A 21,362-nucleotide genomic window follows, 5' to 3' on the forward strand; every position below is an offset into this window, starting at 1 on the left:
ACAAGGTGTGCAAGCTCCAGCGATCCATTTATGGACTGGTGCAAGCATCTCGGAGTTGGAACAAACGCTTTGATGAGGTGATCAAAGCATTTGGGTTTATACAAGTGGTTGGAGAATCTTGTATTTACAAGAAAGTGAGTGGGAGCTCTGTGGCGTTTCTAATATTATATGTGGATGACATATTGCTGATTGGAAACAACGTGGAGTTTTTAGAGAGCATAAAGGATTACTTGAATAAGAGTTTCTCTATGAAGGACCTAGGAGAAGCTGCTTACATTCTAGGCATTAAGATCTATAGGGATAGATCAAAACGCCTGATAGGACTTTCATAAAGCACATACCTTGATAAAGTTTTGAAGAGGTTCAAAATGGAACAGTCCAAGAAAGGGTTCTTGCCAGTTTTACAAGGTACGAGATTGAGTAAGACTCAGTGCCCAGCAATTGATGAAGATAGAGAGCATATGCGCTCCGTCCCCTATGCTTCAGCCATAGGTTCTATCATGTATGCAATGTTGTGCACTAGACCGGATGTTAGCCTGGCCATAAGTATGGCAGGTAGGTTCCAGAGTAATCCAGGAGTGGATCACTGGACAGCGGTCAAGAATATCCTAAAGTACCTGAAAAGGACTAAGGAGATGTTTCTCGTGTATGGAGGTGACGAAGAGCTCGCCGTAAAAGGTTACGTCGATGCAAGCTTTGACACAGATCCGGATGACTCTAAGTCGCAAACCGGATACGTATTTATTCTTAATGGGGGTGCGGTAAGCTGGTGCAGTTCCAAGCAAAGCGTCGTAGCAGATTTTACATGTGAAACGGAGTACATGGCTGCCTCGGAGGCGGCTAAGGAGGGTGTCTGGATGAAGCAGTTCATGACGGATCTTGGAGTGGTGCCAAGCGCACTGAATCCAATAACCTTGTTTTGTGACAACACGGGTGCCATTGCCTTAGCAAAGGAACCACGGTTTCACAAGAAGACCAGACACATCAAATGACGCTTCAACCTCATCCGCGACTACGTCGAGGGAGAGGACGTAAATATATGCAAAGTGCACACGGATCTGAATGTAGCAGACCCGCTGACTAAACCTCTTCCACGGCCAAAGCATGATCAACACCAGAACTGTATGGGTGTTAGATTTATTACAATGTAATTCGCATGATGATGTGAGGGCTAGATTATTGACTCTAGTGCAAGTGGGAGACTGTTGGAATTATGCCCTAGAGGCAATAATAAATATAGTTATTATTATAATTCCTGTATCAAGATAATCGTTTATTATCCATGCTATAATTGTATTGAATGAAGACTCATTTACATGTGTGGGTACATAGACAAAACACCGTCCCTAGCAAGCCTCTAATTGGCTAGCCAGTTGATCAAAGATAGTCAGTGTCTTCTGATTATGAACAAAGTGTTGTTGCTTGATAACTGGATCACGTCATTAGGAGAATCACATGATGGACTAGACCCAAACTAATAGACGTAGCATGTTGATCGTGTCATTTTGTTGCTACTGTTTTATGCGTGTCAAGTATTTATTCCTATGACCATGAGATCATATAACTCACTGACACCGGAGGAATGCTTTGGTGTATCAAACGTCGCAACGTAACTGGGTGACTATAAAGATGCTCTACAGGTATCTCCGAAGGTGTTAGTTGAGTTAGTATGGATCGAGACTGGGATTTGTCACTCCGTGTGACGGAGAGGTATCTCGGGGCCCACTCGGTAATACAACATCACACACAAGCCTTGCAAGCAATGTTACTTAGTGAAAGTTGCGGGATCTTGTATTACGGAACGAGTAAAGAGACTTGCCGGTGAACGAGATTGAAATAGGTATGCGGATACTGACGATCGAATCTCAGGCAAGTAACATACCGAAGGACAAAGGGAATGACATACGGGATTATATGAATCCTTGGCACTGAGGTTCAAACGATAAGATCTTCGTAGAATATGTAGGATCCAATATGGGCATCCAGGTCCCGCTGTTGGATATTGACCGAGGAGTCTCTCGGGTCATGTCTACATAGTTCTCGAACCCGCAGGGTCTGCACACTTAAGGTTCGACGTTGTTTTATGCGTATTTGAGTTATATGGTTGGTTACCTAATGTTGTTCGGAGTCCCGGATGAGATCACGGACGTCACGAGGGTTTCCGGAATGGTCCGGAAACGAAGATTGATATATAGGATGACCTCATTTGATTACCGGAAGGTTTTCGGAGTTACCGGGAATGACGAATGGGTTCCGGGAGTTCCAGGGGGGCAACCCACCCCGGAGAAGCCCATAGGCCTTGAGGGTGGCACACCAGCCCTTAGTGGGCTGGTGGGACAGCCCAAAAGGGCCCTATGCGCCTAGGAAAGAAAATCAAAGAGAAAAGAAAAAAAGGGAGGAGGTGGGAAGGGAAGGAAGGACTCCCACCCACCAAACCAAGTCCAACTCGGTTTGGGGGGGGGAGCCTTCCCCCTTGGACTCGGCCGACCCCCTTGGGGCTCCTTGAGCCCCAAGGCAAGGTCCCCTCCCTCCCACCTATATATACGGAGGTTTTAGGGCTGATTTGAGACGACTTTTTCACGGCAGCCCGACCACATACCTCCATGGTTTTTCCTCTAGATCGCGTTTCTGCGGAGCTCGGGCGGAGCCTTGCTGAGACAAGGTCATCACCAACCTCCGGAGCGCCGTCACGCTGCTGGAGAACTCTTCTACCTCTCCGTCTCTCTTGCTGGATCAAGAAGGCCGAGATCATCGTCGAGCTGTACGTGTGCTGAACGCGGAGGTGCCGTCCGTTCGGTACTAGATCGTGGGACTGATCGCGGGATTGTTCGCGGGGCGGATCGAGGGACGTGAGGACGTTCCACTACATCAACCGCGTTCACTAACGCTTCTGCTGTACGATCTACAAGGGTACGTAGATCACTCATCCCCTCTCGTAGATGGACATCACCATGATAGGTCTTCGTGCGCGTAGGAAAATTTTTGTTTCCCATGCGACGTTCCCCAACATCCCCAACATCATATGTAGGAGAATTGGTATCCCCTAAGACATATTCTGTAGGCTCTATAGGTTCTTGACCAACATTGATCATGTCCAACATGAAATTGTCCAACAATGATCATGATTCCAAATAAGCTAACGACATATGCAACAAGTTGATCGAATCACATATGCAACAAATTGACCAAACGACATGTGCAACTAATTGAGCTAATAAAATATGCAACAAATTTATCCAATGGCATAGCAAATAACCAAAGAACTGATCGAACTAACAATGCAAAAAATGTGTCATGCTCCGTTGCGACATTCCGTCAAACATGATCTAGGCAGACTGGGCGCCCCCGCTGCCTGTGCTTGTTCGCGTACATTGGAGTTGTGGTGAGTTGGTGGCAGGGCGAACGCAAATGAGGCGGTCGGGCGCATCGGAGGGGACACATCCACGTCGATGTCCACAACTTTGTTGGGTGGAACTTCCTTCACCGCCGCATCCCGCTCGCACTACCGGACGCACCACTCCCTCCACACGATGTCTCCGTCTTGCAGGTCACCCCAACGAACGGGGGCCCCACGAACGATGCCGAGGCATCATCGATGCCAGCGATGAGGGACGGGGTACTCCACGACGACATCTAGGGCGGAGGATGGGCTCAGTGGCACGAAAGGGGCAAGGGTGGAGGACATTGGTGTCTCAAACGCACGAAATGGAGGACATACATAGGAGGAGGAGGGTGAATTTGATTGACTTGGTTAATTTAATGGAATTTGAGGTGTGATCGTCTGTCTAGTGTGACATGAAGAACACGGATGTGTTCAGACGTCTTAATATTTGCCTTAAATATGGGATGGATATGTGAGCAACCCACACAAATAGGGATAGTTTACAAAATCGGTTGGGTCACAATTTTACGACTCAACAGTTTGTCCGGATGTATAGGAAGTTTTTAAGAAGCCCGGACATAGATGTGATGAGTTTGATTTAGGGTATTTCCCCTTGTGAACCATGTTGCTAAATTGTGATGTGATATCGGGGGCCTCGGTCTCACACAAAATCCAATGCACATTTTCAGTTCCCAAATGATAACGTCCACACTTATGGCATTTTAACACTTGGTCCACACGTATGGCATTTTAACACTTGGTCCACATGCCCTAATCGTCATTGGTTCTGGATTGCAAGAATCTTGCGGGGATATTTTGGAATTTCAGTGTCACATATATATAGTGTGTTGTGTGGTGTTAAAGCGCTCGCCCAAACGGCCTTGCACGACCCGCAGCGCGCGGTTGCCAGCTTCGTCGTGTGGGTGAACCGGTCCTTGCCCACACGAACACCATCCAGTCCACGTCATGTGGGTGAACTGGTCTTCACCCACACGACGCTCGTACGATGATAGATGGCAACTATTGTGCATATGTGCAACTCGTTAATCACACATGGTAACTTTGGTTTACCATACATGGCAACTATGGTTGGACCACACGAGATAACTAGATAATGACACATGACAACTATGATTGCCCATACATAACAACTATGATTTGACCACACATAGCAACTATCATTAATTAGACATGGCATCTATAGTTAACCAAAACAAAAAAGTTGTCATGTTTTACAACTAAAGTTGCCATAAAAAATATCAGAACGAAATTGGGTGAGGATTTGTTGTCGGACGTGTGACGCGTAGTAGCTGTGTCCGAACATAGGGACAGTTCTAATGTTCGTCCACATAAGATCGCGTGACCTGCCTTCTCGATATGCCACACAGGATCTTGTGGTCGGGTGTACATTCCGCCACATGTATGATGAATATCCTTTGATCCTCTTCTACTATTCAGAAGGGGAAAAAAAGTTGACAAAAATCCATGAAACATGAGAAAGTCCACCAAAAAATCCAGAATCAGCCCGTGTTCTGCATGCCCGCGGCGATTCCCTTCATGGTGAGGATGAGCGTGTCCTCCAGCCCGGGGTCGTACTCGCTGCTGGGGTTGAGCTCCATCAGGCTCTCCGTCGTCTCGTCGATGAACTCAGTGGACAGCGGCGGCCGCGTCGTCGGCCTGAACTCGCCGTCCCTGATCCTCTTCAGAGTGTACGCCTGGCACACGTTCAACGCCGTGATGTACGAGTCCCGCAGCATCAGCCGCTGCCTCAGGTACGGGTCACTTTCCAGCAGGTCGTCGTGCCCAGCAACCTAAACATCATAGTTCAAGAAACGTACATCAATGGTCTCATCGTCCGCAATACTGCAAGCAGCCGTAGGTGACCATGTCGATCGAGAGCTCATTTACCTTTAGGAGGAGGCTCTGTGTCTCGGCGTAGTTGGCTCTGAGCTGCTCGCCGAAGGGCCAGAGGTCTTGGGGGACGAGGAGCTTGTCGTAGAGCGCGGCGATGCCGGGGTCGCCCTTGGCGAAGACCATCTCGAGGAGGTCGATGGTGACGCGGAAGAATGGCCACTCGTCGTACATCTCCCGGAGCGTAGCTAGGCCGCCGGGCTTGTCCATGGCGTGCCGGAAGGCGGCGCCGAAGCCCAGCCACACGGGGAGGTGGAACCGCGTCTGCGTCCACGCGAAGATCCACGGGATTGCGCGCAGCGACTCGATGCCGCCGCCCGGCTTCCGCTTCGACGGCCGGCTGCCGATGTTCATCCGCCCGTACTCCGTCTCCGGCGTCGCCGACCGGAAGTACTCCACGAAGCGCGGCTCCTGAAACACGATGGACCGGTACTCCTCGGTGGCCACCGTGGCCATGTCGTCCAGCAGCGCACGCCACTCCGGCTTCGGGGACACGGGCGGGTTCATGCCGTGCTCCAGCGTCGCCGCCGTGAACCTCTGCAGCGTGCGGAAGCAGAGGCTGTCCTCCCCGAACGACTTCTCGATCACCTCGCCCTGCACGGTCACGCGGAGCGAGCCGTTGACGGTGTTGGGCGGCTGCGAGAGGATGGCGAGGTGGCTCGGCCCGCCGCCACGCCCCACGGTGCCGCCCCGGCCGTGGAAGATGGTGAGCTTCACGCCGTGCCGCTCCGCCACGTCCACGATCTCCTCCTGGGCCTTGTAGAGATGCCACGCCGCCGACAGCCGGCCGGCGTCCTTGCCCGAGTCCGAGTACCCGATCATGATCTCCTGCTTGCCATCGATCCTCTCCTTGTACCACTCGCAGGAGAAGAGGAGCTCCATGGTGGCGCGCGCCTGCTGAAGGTCCGCGAGCTTCTCGAACAGCGGCACGACTCGCATGGGCTTCTTGACGCCGCACTCACGCTGGAGCAGCTCGACGGCGAGCACGTCGGACGGCGCGGTGGCCATGGAGATGACGTAGGCCCCGAAGCTGTCGGCGGGGAGCTCGGCGATGACCCGGAAGGTGCCGAGCACGTCGGCGACCTCGTCGGACTGTGGCAGGTCCGGGCCGAAGAGCGGGCGGTTGCCGCGGAGCTCGTTGACGAGCCACTCCTGGCGCTGCTCCTCGGGCCAGTCCCGGTAGGAGCCGATGCCGAGGTGCGTGGTGATGGCGTCGACGGTGTCGGTGTGGCGGTCTGACTCCTGCCGGATGTCCAGCTTGAGGAGGCAGAGGCCGAAGGTGGAGACCTGGCGCATGAAGTCGAGCAGGCTGCCGTCGGCGATCAGCTTGTCCCCGCAGTCGCACAGCGATCGGTAGCACAGCTCCAGAGGCTCCAAGAACTGAAACAAACCAAGGTCAGCATGGACAAAGTCTCAATCAAAGCTCATGTAGTAATACTACTTGATTCTGATTCTTAAGCTCATTTGCATTGGCAACCTCGTCGACATTCGTGTAGGTATCTTCTTCTGGGATGCTCGATTCTCCATTGGACAGGATCTCTCGAGCACGCTCGCAGGTGTTGTACAGCTTGTCCCTGACATCGCCGAGTACGATGCGGTAGGGCTCACGCGGAGAGATCTGCTTCCAAAACTCTGCACCACATCGATGAAACCGGCGTATGAACTCGTTTGCTAATTCAGTCCGTGAGCACAATCGGATGGGGCATGCATACCGATGTAGTATTTGGCGTACTTCCGGGAGGACAACCGGTGCAGCTCGTCGGCGCGAGCCCGGAGCTCGTCGTTGCAGCGCCACATAGAAAGCTGCACACAAGCAAATGCATGGCTGGCGCCGTCAGAAGCTGAAACCAGAACAGCATACAGAAGGATTGGCATCGACTTGGCATCGTAGAGATTGAGGAATGGCACCTCGAACATGAGGCTACCCATCTTGGAGAAGTACATGTTGGCGGCCATCATCCTGGCGAGGAGGCAGACGTCCCTGGTGACGTCGGGGGTGACCCTGGGGTTGCCGTCGCGGTCGCCGCCCATCCATGAGGAGAACTGGATGAGCGGGACGTCGTAGGGGAGGCGCTCGTCGATGCCGATGTTCTTGAGTGCCGTGTCGACGCGGCGGAGGAACTTGGGCACGCCGTTCCAGATGGTGTCGTGGAAGTAGCTCATCCCCGCCCGCATCTCGTCCTGCGGCGTCGGCGGCGTCCGCCGGATCTCGTCCGTCCTGAACGCCGCCAGGATCTCCCTCTGCAGGGCCTCGTCGATCTCCTGCTTCTCGTTCTCGGACACGCCCTCCACGCACAGCTGCGTCAGGCACGTCCTGATGCTGGCGTGCTTCTCGAGGAGCGACCTCCGGATGGACTGGGTGGGGTGCGCGGTGAAGACGAGGTCGATGGTCTGGGCCCTCAGCGCGTCGAACACCTCCCGCGGCGTCTTGCCCAGCCCGCCCACCATCCGCTGGAACGTCTCGTCGATGTCCGACTCGGTGGGCGCCAGGGCCTCGTCGGCGAAGCCGCCGCGTCGGCTCGTCTCCATCTTCTTCTGGTACACCATCTGGATCTCCTCCGCGAGGTTGGCCAGGTTGAGCATGTGCGACAGCGAGCTGGACACCATGATGGCGTCGCCCACGTCCAGGCCCGTGAACAGCGCCCCCAGCTTGTCCAGACTCGCCGCCCGGTCGCCCGCGCCGCGCTGGTACTCGCCGGACACCCTCAGGCACTCCTCGACCTGCACCAACAATCAATAGTCTCTTGGTTTAAATTGATTGATCATCGGAGAGAAAAGAGCAGTGCGGTGCAGGAGAATGAGTGGATTGCTCTGTCAGTGTCAAGTGTTTGCGTACCACTCGTCTGAAGTTGCCGCCGTGCAGGTCCTGGAGGATGTCGAGGAACCTGGTGACGAGGAGGGTCTCGTAGTTCTGCAGCCGGTCGTCGTCCTCCGTCGCCCCGCCGCGGGCGAACTGCCGGAGCTGGGCGTCGACGGACTCGGCCAGCGCCGCCGCGCGGACGCTGCTCCTCGGCGCCGGCCGGCGGAGCACGGCATACTGCGGCAGCGCGAGCCGCCTCCGGCCGGGGTCGAGCTTTATCAGGAGGGTGAACGGGGAGGTGTGGAGGGAAATCATCGCGCCCAGCTCGTGTACGGAATCTTCACGCGACACGTGGTAGTATCAGCAGGACATGGCGGGAGAGTACGGCGAGCACGCCGTCCCCCTCTGGGTTTTAAGCAGCGCGGAGAAGCGGAAGAGGATTCAGGTCATTGGGTGGCTGTTGCTAATAGCATCTCCCCGGGTCTCCGCTGTGGCTAACCCCTCGCGCGCCATACGATTTTCTGCCGACCGTTTCTCCGGTACCACGGGCCGTACCACGAGACTAAACCCGTCCACGGCAGCGGTCGGCACGCCAAAATCTCCAGGCCTTTTGCTGCTGTGAGGGTTATGCCAAGTCGGCCTCTGAAATTTCTGCGCCCAATATGGCTCCTCGTTTTTGTTCCTTCTGGGGAACCGACGCTTAGGATGGCTGAAGAGCTGCAGACTTGCTTCTGGTGTGGAATGTTACGCACTGGACCAACAGAGACATGGAGGAAGCTGCTAAACCTTCCTCCGTGACAGTATGGACAGCAACAATCTGATAAAAACTACACTGGATGCAACCAAATATCATCCGCATCCGGAAATTCACAAAAATGGCATAATAAACTGGGATCCCAGTACCCAGATTTTGGAATATTCTGCAGACGATACCACATTGCGCCTGCTTCAATTGGTATCTGCACAGATATTCGCAAGGCGAGGCCACTTGCTGCAGGAATAGTAGAAATGACCACCTTCCAGTTCTTCAGACCACAGGAACTGAGGACAAGATCAGTCGTATAACGATGGGCCATCATGTAACATAAAAAATATGCATTGCCATCTCTCAAACCCCCAGAAAAGGAAAGTGCAATGCCAACCTTTCTTACATACATGAACTAAGATCTGAGACATGAAATGACATCTTATAATGTAAGACGGGTTTTTTTCCACGTGTTTTAACACTAGTGTAGTATCAAAAAACGCCTTATATTACGAGACGGAGGGAGTAGTAGGGGATGAGTATTCAGTTGCACATCCCTTCTTATAAATTAATAGAATTCTGTTGTAAGAAAATACGTATTAACTTAATCTGAAATTTAAATCAACCAACATAAGAAGAATGGTGTAAGACATAAAAGACTGTACTAGCTCTTACATGATATATTGACTAACTTGAAGAAAAATCAATTGCATCTCCTGATTTAGATTTTGCTACTCAAATACAAAGCATGGAGGTAATGCAGCGAGATTTCTTAAGAATTATTTTGCCTTCGCCAAAAAAAATAGCATGCTTGCAAATGACAGCATAACTTTTTTATCAGTATGCCCCCATCTTATTAACAATGCAAAGAGACAATTTTTAGTACAATGCTACAAAAGATAGCTTAACATACTTATTTTATTAGTCCATCTCACTACCATTAATAAATAATAAGATAAATTTACATGATGTTGAAATGATTTAACATCTCTACAACCATAGGGATCTAAGATACACTACCATGAACTAAAAAAAGGTTAAAAAACAGAGCTGCAATATCTAATTACAATGAAGAAAAAGGTGTTATTCACATTTTCACTCTTCATCTTGTACTAGTTGCATATACAGAAAAGGTTTGGCATATGCATTCTCAGTTGATATCGCTCCAGTTATCATCATCACCCCCCTCGTCACTGGCCACAGCCTGATAATATCATGGAAGTAATCAGGGGGAAACAAAGAATAACCAAAAATCTGATACGAGGGGAAATATTAAGGCAATGCATACCTGTCGGATTGCATTCGCCTTCTCCAAAATTGCTACAACGCTGGAATTGGCAGTGGACTCGGTTGACTGCGATGAGGTGTTTGTCTTAGATCCATTTGTTCGTCTTAAGTTGAATGTCTGGATTGTACAAACATGTTAACAAACTAGTGAGTGTGGTCCTTTAGTGTGCTGTGGTGCAACTGAAGAGAATCAACAAATCTCAAAGGGCATGAAGGGCTGTGGTACGCAAGTACACCAGTTCATATATTTGACCTACCTTGCTCCTGATTTGCTGAAGCAACTCCCCCCTTTCATCCAAACTGTTAACATCACTGAATACTGCTTTGGACTTTTCATGTCCATTCAGCTTGTGCAGATCTGGCTGCAATAGTTTGATATGTAAAGTGAGGAGAAACGTAAGTATCGATGACAGTCAAATGCTACAAACTAGGTAATGACCTTGCAAGTTAAGAGTCAACTAACCGTTATTATAAATGTTACTACCTCTGTAACTTTTTATAAGACGTTTTTAGAGTCTATGGCAGTGTCAAAAACATCTTGTATTAAGTTACAGAGCGAGTACTTGTTATGGCATTAATTTTATGAACATAAAATGCTAACTCACTCGCAGTGATGAACCCATAACTTTGATTCTATTGGTCTGACTACACATATCACACACACGAAGTTTCATTTTTAACAAATTTAGCCAACTCGTCACTTGTATCAATAGAATTACCAAATAATTATCCAAAAACGAACTTTCAGACTGGGGAAGAGGAAGTGGGTTCTTCACTTGCACTTTTTCCTTTTGAACTCATTGGTGGAAAGTAGCCAGAGTGAGAGCATAGATGATAAATAACATTTCCTTAAAAATAAAATTAAAATAAAACAAACCTTATCCCTGATTTGCTGAAGCAAGCTTGATTTGATCTCAAATATATTAGGAAGATTACTCGTTTCTTTGATCACATCAACTTTCTGATGGTTCTGCATGAACAGAGTCCATATAATGTCATCAGCAAGAGATTACAATGACAACTGATACCATTACCAAGGTATTCAAAAAAGGGTTAAGTCTTACCACTTCCTTAACATTTCCTTGTGGAAATGGTGGTGCACACGGTGGAAGATGTTGTTCCTGCACAGGAGTGTGTACAGGTGGTAGACTTGAGGCATTCTCAAGCATGTCTTTAGCCGTAGAGTCTCTTTCTTCTTCTAGGGAAGTTGTTTGTCTCATTGTCCTCCACTGCATTGGGGGAAGAGGAGGTGGCGGCGGCATCTGATCTACAACTGGTGATAAATTGATTGGATTTTGTGGAATGAGCGCATCTCTATTTTGATGATTACTTGTTGACATCAAAGTGTCAAAGTTCGGAAGTTCTCCAGCAGGATGGGATTCTAACGAGCCGAGTCCGTTATTATCTCCAATATCTGAAAGTGAAATAGTGGACTTCTCACCAGATAAGTTCATCTGCTCGAATCCCATATAGCTAGAGACAGGCGTTGTGGAGGATCCTATTTGATTTGAATCATTATACAGCTCATTATCCTCGAATCCAATTCCATCTTCTTGATCCCACAACTCTGAGTTTGAATATAAACGCGGACTTAGATCATCATATGAAGAATAACTATAAGATCTACCAAAGGTGTCATCTTCTGATTCAGAACCACTGCCAGGCTGTGGGACAGAAGACCCTGGAAGTAACTGAAATGTTGGTAACATCATATCATCAACATTTTCATGAAGATTGCCATCAGAAAAATCTAGGTTCAATTTCGACATTTCAGATGCACTCATGGGGTGAAAGGATATTTTCATATGCTCTAGTGGCGGAGATGATTTCTCAGAGTAATGGCAACTAGAGGACTTGGGCAGTCCATCCACGCCATAATCTGTTTTCTTCTCAAACTGAGATGCCTCGAATACTGTTTCCTTTGGTGCAAGAGTAGAATTTACAGTAGCTTCATCAAACCCATTTGTGTCAGTATTCACTCTCCCAGATGACATAGGAAGATCATTATATTTGGGAGAAGTTCTTCTCTGAAGTGTATTGGCAAGGAATCTTTGTGCAATGCTCGAGAAGCTTGATGCAGACACCACGGGCAAGTTATTCCTTCCAACCAAGTCAGTGCCAGAGTATGTTTCAGCACCAATTTCAGCATTACCTTCAGATTCTAGGAGCTCACTTATTGAAGCTTGCTTGCCATTCAAATTGCTGTGCTCCCTGTGCTCGAAATATGTGGAAGAATCTGAGGGCCGGTTTGTTTGGCTATAAACTGCATCAGGTGTTCTTGTGGCTGATTGATTATTCTCTGGGTAGCTTTGGTTTGCAGAACCTGGACATATGCCAACTGGAGGTTTAGACGGTTCAAGTCCGAAGAGACCAGCATTTGTCCAGAGCTTAACAGAAGATAATTCTACAGAACTAGTCGGAGCATGTGTGGGAAGGTGTTGGGAACTAGTAGGAGCATGTGTGGGAAGGTGTTGGGTTGCAGATCCATTCTCTGATGACTCGTTCAAAGGCATGGTCTGTGAATTAGACACTTCAGCCATGCCACAGCCACCAAATTCCTGATGATTTTCTCCAGGATAATCCTGAGGACTCCTTTCCGAAATTACAGAGTTACCAGTGTTATAACCAGGTAAGATTTTTGCAGGAGACGCCTCACTAGTTGGAGCAAAGGAAATGGAAGGTTCCGGTACAAGACAACTAGTGATTTCATTGGTATCATCTTCTGACACACCTTCTACACTATTCTCAGGGATCTGACTGACAATAGACTCTTTATTGGGAGGGAAAACTGCATAGGTTGACAGCTCTGGTTTTGAGATCACAGGAGAATCTCTGGGGATAACTTCTGCCTTACTCTCAGGAATCTCATTTGCACGAGGGCACCTTTGATTGGGTGGTGTAGGTGTATATGCTTGCAGTGCCGGTTCTGAAATTTCAGTGGGGTCTCCAGCAGCATTATTTGCATTATTCTCAGGGATGGTGGTAACAGATGACCATTCATTAGGATGTATATCTGTATAACCTGACAATGAATGCTGTGAAATATCCGGAGCATCTGCACTTGACAAACTGGGGAAATCGGCACTTCTTTCAAAAGTATGTAACATTCTGGAATTTGGACTTGTATCAGGAAACTCAACAGGAGAAGAATCAGGAAGCTGTGAAACGGCATTATCTGTCAACTCTATTTGAGGTGCATGAGCATTGAAGGAATGTACTGGCTTCCCTTGTTTTTTAGTTTGAGAGTCAACTTCAGTCTCTGTCTCAGATTCAAGTGTGTTAAGTGCATCCATGTAGTTGTCTGTTTCACAGGGGACTTCATCACGGTGGTTTAAGCCTGATGACAGTAATAACAACTTTGCCTTCTGAAGTAAGGCCCCTTGCTGCTCCAAGGTCTGCATCTCCCTATAATCAACTTCTCGCTGCACGGGCTTAATATGTTTAGTTTCTGCATTTTCAGCCCTATCCATGACAACATCATCACAGTAGACAGAACTTGTAGTCATGACAATTGCAGCCTTTTCATGCCATTCAACAGAAGGTGACCTAGCATTCATCTCATCTGACAGGGAACCTTGCTTCAAATCATCACCCAGATCATCTTCCCTGGTCTCGCTAAGCAAGACGGGGGAAGAGGCATCATTAAGCTTGTGCATATCAATATTTGACAGCTTGGCATGACCATTCTCATGAGGAATTACAGAAGGCTTTGTATCTGAAGCTTGTTCTGCAAAACTCAGTCGTGCCTTTGAACTAAATGAAGAAGATCTGCTTATATTGTCAGGGTTGGATCTTGCATCAGATGTAGATCTATGCTCCGAAAAACTCTGGCCATCCATGCTGGGAGATGCACACTGCCTGCTACAAAAGAATTATTATGAGTACTGTCCTAGATGTATTATTAAATACACAAGAAAAACAAAGTCATTGATGATGAAAAATATATGCAGTTGTTGTATCTTCAAGTTTGGAATTTATGTGTAAAACCTGCTGGTGAGTTGAACAGCAGTGAGTGCTCGCTGCAATTCACCATTCCTATGCCTGGATGTGGCTTGTCCATGATATGGTTCTTTTAGGCGTGATCCTTTCCTCTGTCCAAGTTCAATCAAGTCTTTCAGCATAAAGTTACCAACAAGAAGAAAAAAAAATTGCATCGGCCAAACTAACAGCAATAAGCCACAGCCATCCAATAATGAAGCACGGTAGCTCAGCAATGCATTTAGCAATAAAGACTTGACGTGGCTTAAATAATAGTGTTCCGTAATAATTAATTTCAGATTAGTACATAATGGTTGTCATGCTCATACGAGTAGACGGGAGCAGTAACACCACAACTAAATTGATTTTAAGTTGGTTGTGCCTGTGTGTTGACTAAAATAGCTAAGCATAGACATTGATCTCCGGACGCAGAAAACGAGAAATAGAACCTTGATTTTATGAGATCTCCTTTCTTTTTGGAGATGTGCAGTCTTGTCTGCTCTCATCACATCCCATGATTTCTTGAAGTAAGATGGATCAGAATATCTCTTCAAACAAGCCCCAGCACCAGCATTATCAAATCTGAAAATAAGTCATTAGAGACCCAAAATCACTTGAAAAAAAAAAACAAGCATCCTTACTTGTCGAGAAGGTAAAGTCGTGGTGGGTCTCGACATTCTTCATAGGAATCCATCATAAACCGAGGCAGATCACTGGATAGGAGATGATTTTGCTCATTTTGAAGTTGTGTGTGCCAGTCAGAACCTGCATTAAATTAGCAAATTAAGTAAAGCTGCATGATGATCCTAAACCAAATTGTTGGTTATGATCAAGAGACAGTTGATTATGAGACTGTTAGAAATAAGCCGTTTTCTAACATCTTGGCCCGGTAATGGTAAAGCAAAAGCTAGATTCATTATTCATTCCCGCCAGCCAGGACTGCTCTAACATTATGGATAGATTAACTTATTAACCAAAAGGTTTGTACTGATTAGTTGATAAAGTCAACATCAGCCAACTTCAACTACTACCAATACACTCCGACAAATTAGTGTGAGCTAAATATGGGCAAAATGATTATTGATGACTAAAATGTGCGCAAGAATCCTCAGCTCGTTATTTTTTTCTACATGTGAACACATGCATAATCATTGATGAACTACCTGGTACATAAGCAAAATGTATATGGCTCTTCTGATTCTTCACAGCTTTTTCAAGAGATGGAAGTGCTGCTTCAATGTTCTGTACTCGAGTCAACACCTTACGCCCCCTAGACGATGTAGTTATAACTTGCTCGTGTAGGTCATGAAAAATATCTGCCGCAAATCTGGTATGACCAAAAAATATCTCAGGCTTAGTACACTAAACGTTAACAAATTAAGATGAATATGAGAGGATTTATAGTATTCCTGAAGCCAACTCAAAGCCAGCAGATCAATTCTACCTGACACTGTCATAAGCATATGGCATTAAATTTTGGGGAGAAATAGGCAATGCAATGACAAATAATAAAACGGTAAAATCATAAATAAATAAAGGGCAGTACTCTGCGTCGGCGCGCCGGCCCAATGTTTCGGCCGGTCAGCCCGGATCAGTCCGATTTGCACGCGTGTAGCCGTCAGATCTCCCCCCTCCTCTTCCGCATCCCATCTTCAACCTCCCACACGGAAGAAAGAGAGAAAAAGGAGGGTGCCGCCCCCGCACACGCTGCACCCCACGCCTCGCCTCCTCATCTTCTCTCACCGCCAGTCATCACTGGTCGCAGCCCCCTCGCCGTCGGTCGCGGCCCTCGCCATCGATCCCAGCTCCGCCATGATGCATGTAGCAAAATACCTCTCCGGTTGTAGCAAATCCGAGGGACGGTTGCAACAAAAAAAAGCCATCACCGTAGTAGGCCGCAGCTCCGCCATGACAGATGTAGCAAAATCCGTTGCCAGTAGTAACAAAATTAGACGACGGCTGCAGCTTTTCGATCAGCTGGTTGCAGCTTTCAGGGTGGAGGTTCGCCTCGTCGGAGTGGAGTTAAATGGATGGACGGAGCCCCTGGTTGAAGCTTTCTCTATTGCCGGTTGAAACATCTTTCATATACCGTTGAAGCTTTTTCTGTCAACAGTTGCAACAAACGCGAGCATGGTTCCGCCGTCACGGGTCGCAGCTCAGCCGTGATGGATGTAGCAAAATCGCAATGCCATGTGCGATGTAGCAAAATGCGACGCCGGTGATAGCAAAATGCGGTGCCGGTTGTACCAAATTTCGATGCCGGTTGAAGCATGTAGTAAATTACGCCTTCGGCCATGGATGCAACTTCGCCGGCCATGCCCGTTGCAGCTCCAGTCACCATGGAGCAGTTCAAAGAGGGGAAATCGAGGGGAGGACACTGGTTCGATGCTAGGCTTCGAGGGTGCTCGCCGGAGAAGAAGACGGGGGCTCGTTGGAGGAGATCGCCGGGGTAGGATTTCCCATGGCAACCAGGAGGTTGGGAAAAAAGAAGGAGGAGGATGCGGGGATGAGGAAAGAGATAACGTGATGGGCCCTCCCGATTTGATTTGCTATAGCCGCGAGCGAGTGGACGAGACCGGCCGAAGCGTTCGTGGAAACGTTTACCATAAATAAAAGACTTCCCAAGAGTGGTGACATTTTTGATCACACAACCAGTAGAAATTGCTAGAAGCCATGGAAACAGTCGCACAAGAATTAGCAAACACTCCTTTATTCCCACATATTCAACGAATTCAACCAGTCACCCACTAAGCCGTCTAGAACAGGAACTTTTCAGAATCACGATCTATATAATATAGCTAGTGTGATAAAATAAATCCATCCTAACATGGGATCTTACCCAAACATGGCATACCTAGAGTACACCGATAGTTCCTACCAATTCAGCAAAGCATACCTCCAAAAACCTAGCAAACGCGGTAAAAACCCACTTGATTGTATAGTTTAGCTCGTATAACGCTCTGAAGACACAATTTGGTTCTACCCGACTCAATCCTAATGCTCTCTCGGAAATGAGCTCGAAAGCCACCAGTGCCCAAAACGAAATACTATCCAGTTCCAGCCACGCAGCACTGCTGCTTTGTCCATAATCGGCGAGCGGAAACCCTGCCATAATTCCTATAGTTCCTAGAACCCCGCACTCAATCTCGCGTTATCAAATGCAACCACCTCAACACCAGATCCCACTACCTTCCAATCACCCCCAATCTCAAGCACAAACACCTCAACTCCAGTAAACCAGCGACCAAACACTTCCCCAACCGTAGTTGCCCGCCAAAATCACCACACACGGAGAGCAGCAGATCTCACACTGGAAGGCTGGAAAAAAAGCACACACACACACACACAACTCGCCGAATCGAATCACGCAGGAAAAACTGAAATCAGACCGCGAGGCAGGGAGCGACGGAGATGAGGGGAGGGGGCGGCTTACTCGGCGAGATCTCCGAGCTGGCGCAGGATCCCGACGAGGCCCGCGACGGCGACGCCCTCGAGCAGCGCCTTGGGCTCGGCCTCCCCTGCGGCGGCGGCGCCGGCGCCGCCTCGCTTCCCTGCCCCCGCGGCGCCGTACAGCCCGGGGTCGCCCAGCCCGACCTCATTCCGCACCTCGAACCTGACCAGCGGCATCTCCGCTCCACCAACCACCGAGCGCGCGAGAGCGGGCTCCTCCTCACCGCCGAGCAGCGGCCATCGTGACGCCTGGCGGTCGCTATAAATGCGACGCCGCAACGGCTACTTTCCCAGTGGGAGCAGGTGCGCCGACTTTGGGGCGTCACAGGTTGCCGCCTCCGCACGGAAGGGGGCGGCCGAGGCGAGTGGCGGGGAGGGGGGGAGGAGTGGAGGCGACGCCGAGGCGCGTGGCGGGGACGGGGACGGGGAGGGGAGGGGAGGAGCGTCGGTCTCCGACAGGGTGCGGGGCGAAAGGGACGGTGGGAAAGGGAAGCGCACGCAGCGCTGCGGGCACGAGGGGGGTGGGCAAGTGGCGCGGCCTGGCGACTGGTGAGTGGTGTGCGCCGCGTGATTATGCTTCAGCTCTCGGGCTCGGCTTGGATTTGGATGCTCGATACCCGGTGCCGCCGCTATGTTGTGGTGGGAGGCTGCTGTGCTGTGCTGTGCTGTGCTGTGCTGGGTCGCGCGGGGGCCGGGGGTGCTTTGCCATTTCCGGCCGTGCTTGGCCCTTCTTGGTTTTCACTTCCTCGGGGTGTCTTTTCGTTTTTGTGCCGGGGGTTGGAACATGCCTTCTGTGCTTTGCGTTGCGGTGTGGTCACGTCAACTGCGCGTAAAAAATGCATGCATGTGTGTGCGCTCTTTCTGGTCTATCTTTTCCTCTAGCACAAGGATTTATATGGTATACGTCTGTGTGCATATTTCTTTTTCTCGAAACAGTGGCATCTTTTTTGACTCGTCCCCTAATTAGGACATTATTAAAGAGAATTATACGGTTAATTATGAACGTAAATCGGTACAATCCGCTGAGCGATACACACACCTCTCGAAAGGGAGCCTCGTCGAGGTAGTAAACAAGTTTCATCGTCACCACTTCTGTCTAAGCAACGCCATCGTCATCCCTAAAGCAACTCTGACTTTGTGTAGAACGTCCCCCCACGTCGTAGAGGTCGTACGAGATCACATGAAGATCCGTGTCAGAACTCAGTCGTCAACGATGAGGAAAGTTGGCTCGCGAAAAATCACCAAACATACCACTTGCTATCTGTCATCGTCATCATCGAAGCCACATCGTCGCAACTTCGACTCCATAACAACAAAGAAACATAGGCAAATCCCGAAGACATGCCTAATAAGAGGCAACTACATCAACCATCGGTGTGTCCGTGCCATCGCTCACCGCGACATCTTCGTGACAGAAACCTCAACACCGATATCGTCGCCTTTCACGGGCCCTGCTTGTCTGCCAGCTCCAAAGAAGAATACCTCTAGAGGGGATACAACGCCAATGCACTATCATATCTAGGGTTTCCCTAAAGCTGCAGCGACATATTGATCCATGTCGATGGGGCGACAACAATTCATCAATGCCCTCAAGAAGGTCAATGTTGCTCGTGGTCATTGTCATCATCGGTCGTAGACCCAAGGACGGGACAAGCTCTTCACCCAAGCTCCAAACACTCGCTCAATTTCACATCAAAACCACCGACGCTAGCAAGCCCACCAACCACCACCGACGACGATGACAACGATGACTTCTATGCATGCTTTCTACTAAACCATTAAAAAGTATAGTAGATATTCTAAAATTTTGCATCGATAGGATGTACATGTATGTTTTTGTTTCTGGAAATTGTTTTCCTTTCGAAAGAAAACTGAACTGGTAGATCTGTATTTTTATGTGTTATTTATAACTAGAGGAAAATAAAGGTGCGGTATGTACTAGTACATAGCGGATACTCAAGATGGTCTATCTATTCTGCCTTTGTGATGTTGTTGAGTTATAATTAGGGTAGACCTAATTATTTAACGAACTGTCTATAAGATATGGATGCGAAAGTATAATACAGCCTTTTGTAAGTACTTGAGTCTTCACACCAGTAATGATGGTGGTAGAGTGGGTGATGGTGGCGCAGTGGTGCTCTATCATCGTGTCCCCAATTGAGAGCACATGGCATTTAATTTCATGACAATGGATAAACTGCCATGACTATGCTCTCCTGCCAGCTGCAGCTGGATACAACTGCTTATATGATGACACATTTCCATAAACAAACCATTCTTAACACCGACATCACAACTAGACACACATTCCAAACCTTGCAAAAACATCTGTCATGTATCATTTGATGTCCATATCTAATATATTTTTTACAGTTTAAACGGAATGACATGCATGAATTAAAAGTCATATGTACCATTTTAGGATTAAAGCACCAGTAGCATATGGTATTGTAACTGTACCTCTATTGCTTGACCTGAATCATCAGGCCTGCTACACTTGGGATCATGGTGAAACTTGGAAACGAAATGGGCCATCTATGCATTACTAATCGATTTATGGACCATCACTTCAATATGGTTGTTGGGTGGCACAGCCATATAAGGAGCTGGAGGGTTGCTTTATCCAGCGGCTCCCCCCTTTTAATCGCTGGTTCACATAGTAAAAGACCTATAGCGTGATCATGACCCAACCTTTTCTCCTCGCATCATTTCCCGGGTGGGGACATCACAGAATCAAGAGAGAATCGTGCATCGTGATGTCAGTGACCGAGGATTGGGACGGGCGGCGCCTCGTGTAGTACTAGGAAGGAAGAAGCGGCAGCGGGTGCAAACATTTCTTGCTCGTGGGGCCGCGGGGGTAATAGATGTGACGTGGGGCGCTGGTGATTTTGCAGATCGCCGTGCGGCATTTGATCTGCGTAGCGTGATGCTCAAGGGTGGGTTTTTATTGGTTTTACTGTTTCTCTGGTCCTTGGCGTGTCCTCCTTTTCTATTGCTTGTTTGTGTATGAGTGTGGAAGGATTCAGTAAGTTGTCGGCACGTACATGTCTAACTTCGACGAGACAACGATCTGTGGAGTGAAATAACCTGGCCTATGTTGAGCTCTGTCAAAGAACGTTTTGCATACGTGAAATTGCCATGAATCAAGAAGCGTGGTCTAGTCGGATTTAAGTCATAGGTTTTTCATGGATGCTTATTTTTTCAGACGATATTTGTTCCATGTGCGAAGATGGTCCCATCAACCACTAGTCCTAGTTTTCTTTTTTCTTTTTTGCGGGGGTCAACCACTAGTCTTATATAATGATTTTGTCAACTTTAAGATCCGTAAACTCAGTTTCTCGAAGATGCTTATAGGTGTAGGATGTGTGTTTGCGTGCATTCATAGATGAGTGTTTGTGTGTAAGTGCATGCTTTACTAGCTTGTTTCTCATTAAAAAAATGTCCTTAAGTTCGCATGGGGTTTTCTTTATCTTATTCATTTTTAACTGAGAAAAAAACTTCATATTTGCATTAAGTAATGGAGCTAACTCTGGGTTTTTGCTAGTTGGAAATATTAATCTGTGTGAAGGCCTTAAAGGTATTAACAAAAAGATATCATTGTTGGGGTGCCGCAGCTTTGTGGAGCACAAATAAATCAAGTCACACTTTCCATGTTGCACCAACAAGGATGTCTTGGTTAAAAAAAAGGATGTCTTAGTTGTTACTCCATGGAAATATAATCAAAAGATCTAACAAGTATATTGTTAACTATTTCTTTACATGGCTCACGATTTCTTCGATGTTAATATTTAAAGAGTATTCCACAAAAG

At 48.2% G+C, this 21,362-nt stretch overlaps 2 protein-coding genes across 3 annotated transcripts; both read right to left on the reverse strand.

Annotated features, from left to right (window-relative positions):
• Nucleotides 1-4,539: 4,539 nt before the first annotated feature.
• LOC123443171 (phosphoenolpyruvate carboxylase 1-like) lies at nucleotides 4,540-8,695 on the reverse strand. The gene is made up of 6 exons (XM_045119465.1): nucleotides 8,130-8,695; nucleotides 7,202-8,014; nucleotides 7,006-7,096; nucleotides 6,771-6,925; nucleotides 5,291-6,673; nucleotides 4,540-5,193 (listed from the first exon to the last, which is right to left on the reverse strand). The coding sequence occupies exons 1-6, from the start codon at nucleotides 8,406-8,408 to the stop codon at nucleotides 4,903-4,905; spliced, it is 3,012 nt and encodes a 1,003-aa protein (XP_044975400.1). The 5' UTR covers nucleotides 8,409-8,695; the 3' UTR covers nucleotides 4,540-4,902.
• A 1,043-nt stretch (nucleotides 8,696-9,738) lies between these two features.
• LOC123443170 (SCAR-like protein 2) lies at nucleotides 9,739-17,816 on the reverse strand. 2 transcript variants are annotated; one of them, XM_045119463.1, is made up of 10 exons: nucleotides 17,537-17,816; nucleotides 15,267-15,430; nucleotides 14,745-14,868; nucleotides 14,553-14,685; nucleotides 14,113-14,216; nucleotides 11,190-13,983; nucleotides 11,003-11,095; nucleotides 10,383-10,487; nucleotides 10,127-10,243; nucleotides 9,739-10,042 (listed from the first exon to the last, which is right to left on the reverse strand). In XM_045119463.1, the coding sequence occupies exons 1-10, from the start codon at nucleotides 17,728-17,730 to the stop codon at nucleotides 9,989-9,991; spliced, it is 3,882 nt and encodes a 1,293-aa protein (XP_044975398.1). In that variant the 5' UTR covers nucleotides 17,731-17,816; the 3' UTR covers nucleotides 9,739-9,988. The 2 variants fall into 2 exon arrangements, with proteins under 2 accessions (XP_044975398.1, XP_044975397.1); XM_045119462.1 differs by having other exon boundaries at nucleotides 11,190-13,986.
• Nucleotides 17,817-21,362: the final 3,546 nt, after the last annotated feature.

This window comes from Hordeum vulgare, chromosome 3H (assembly GCF_904849725.1).
Source record: "Hordeum vulgare subsp. vulgare chromosome 3H, MorexV3_pseudomolecules_assembly, whole genome shotgun sequence".
Lineage (NCBI taxonomy): Eukaryota > Viridiplantae > Streptophyta > Magnoliopsida > Poales > Poaceae > Hordeum > Hordeum vulgare.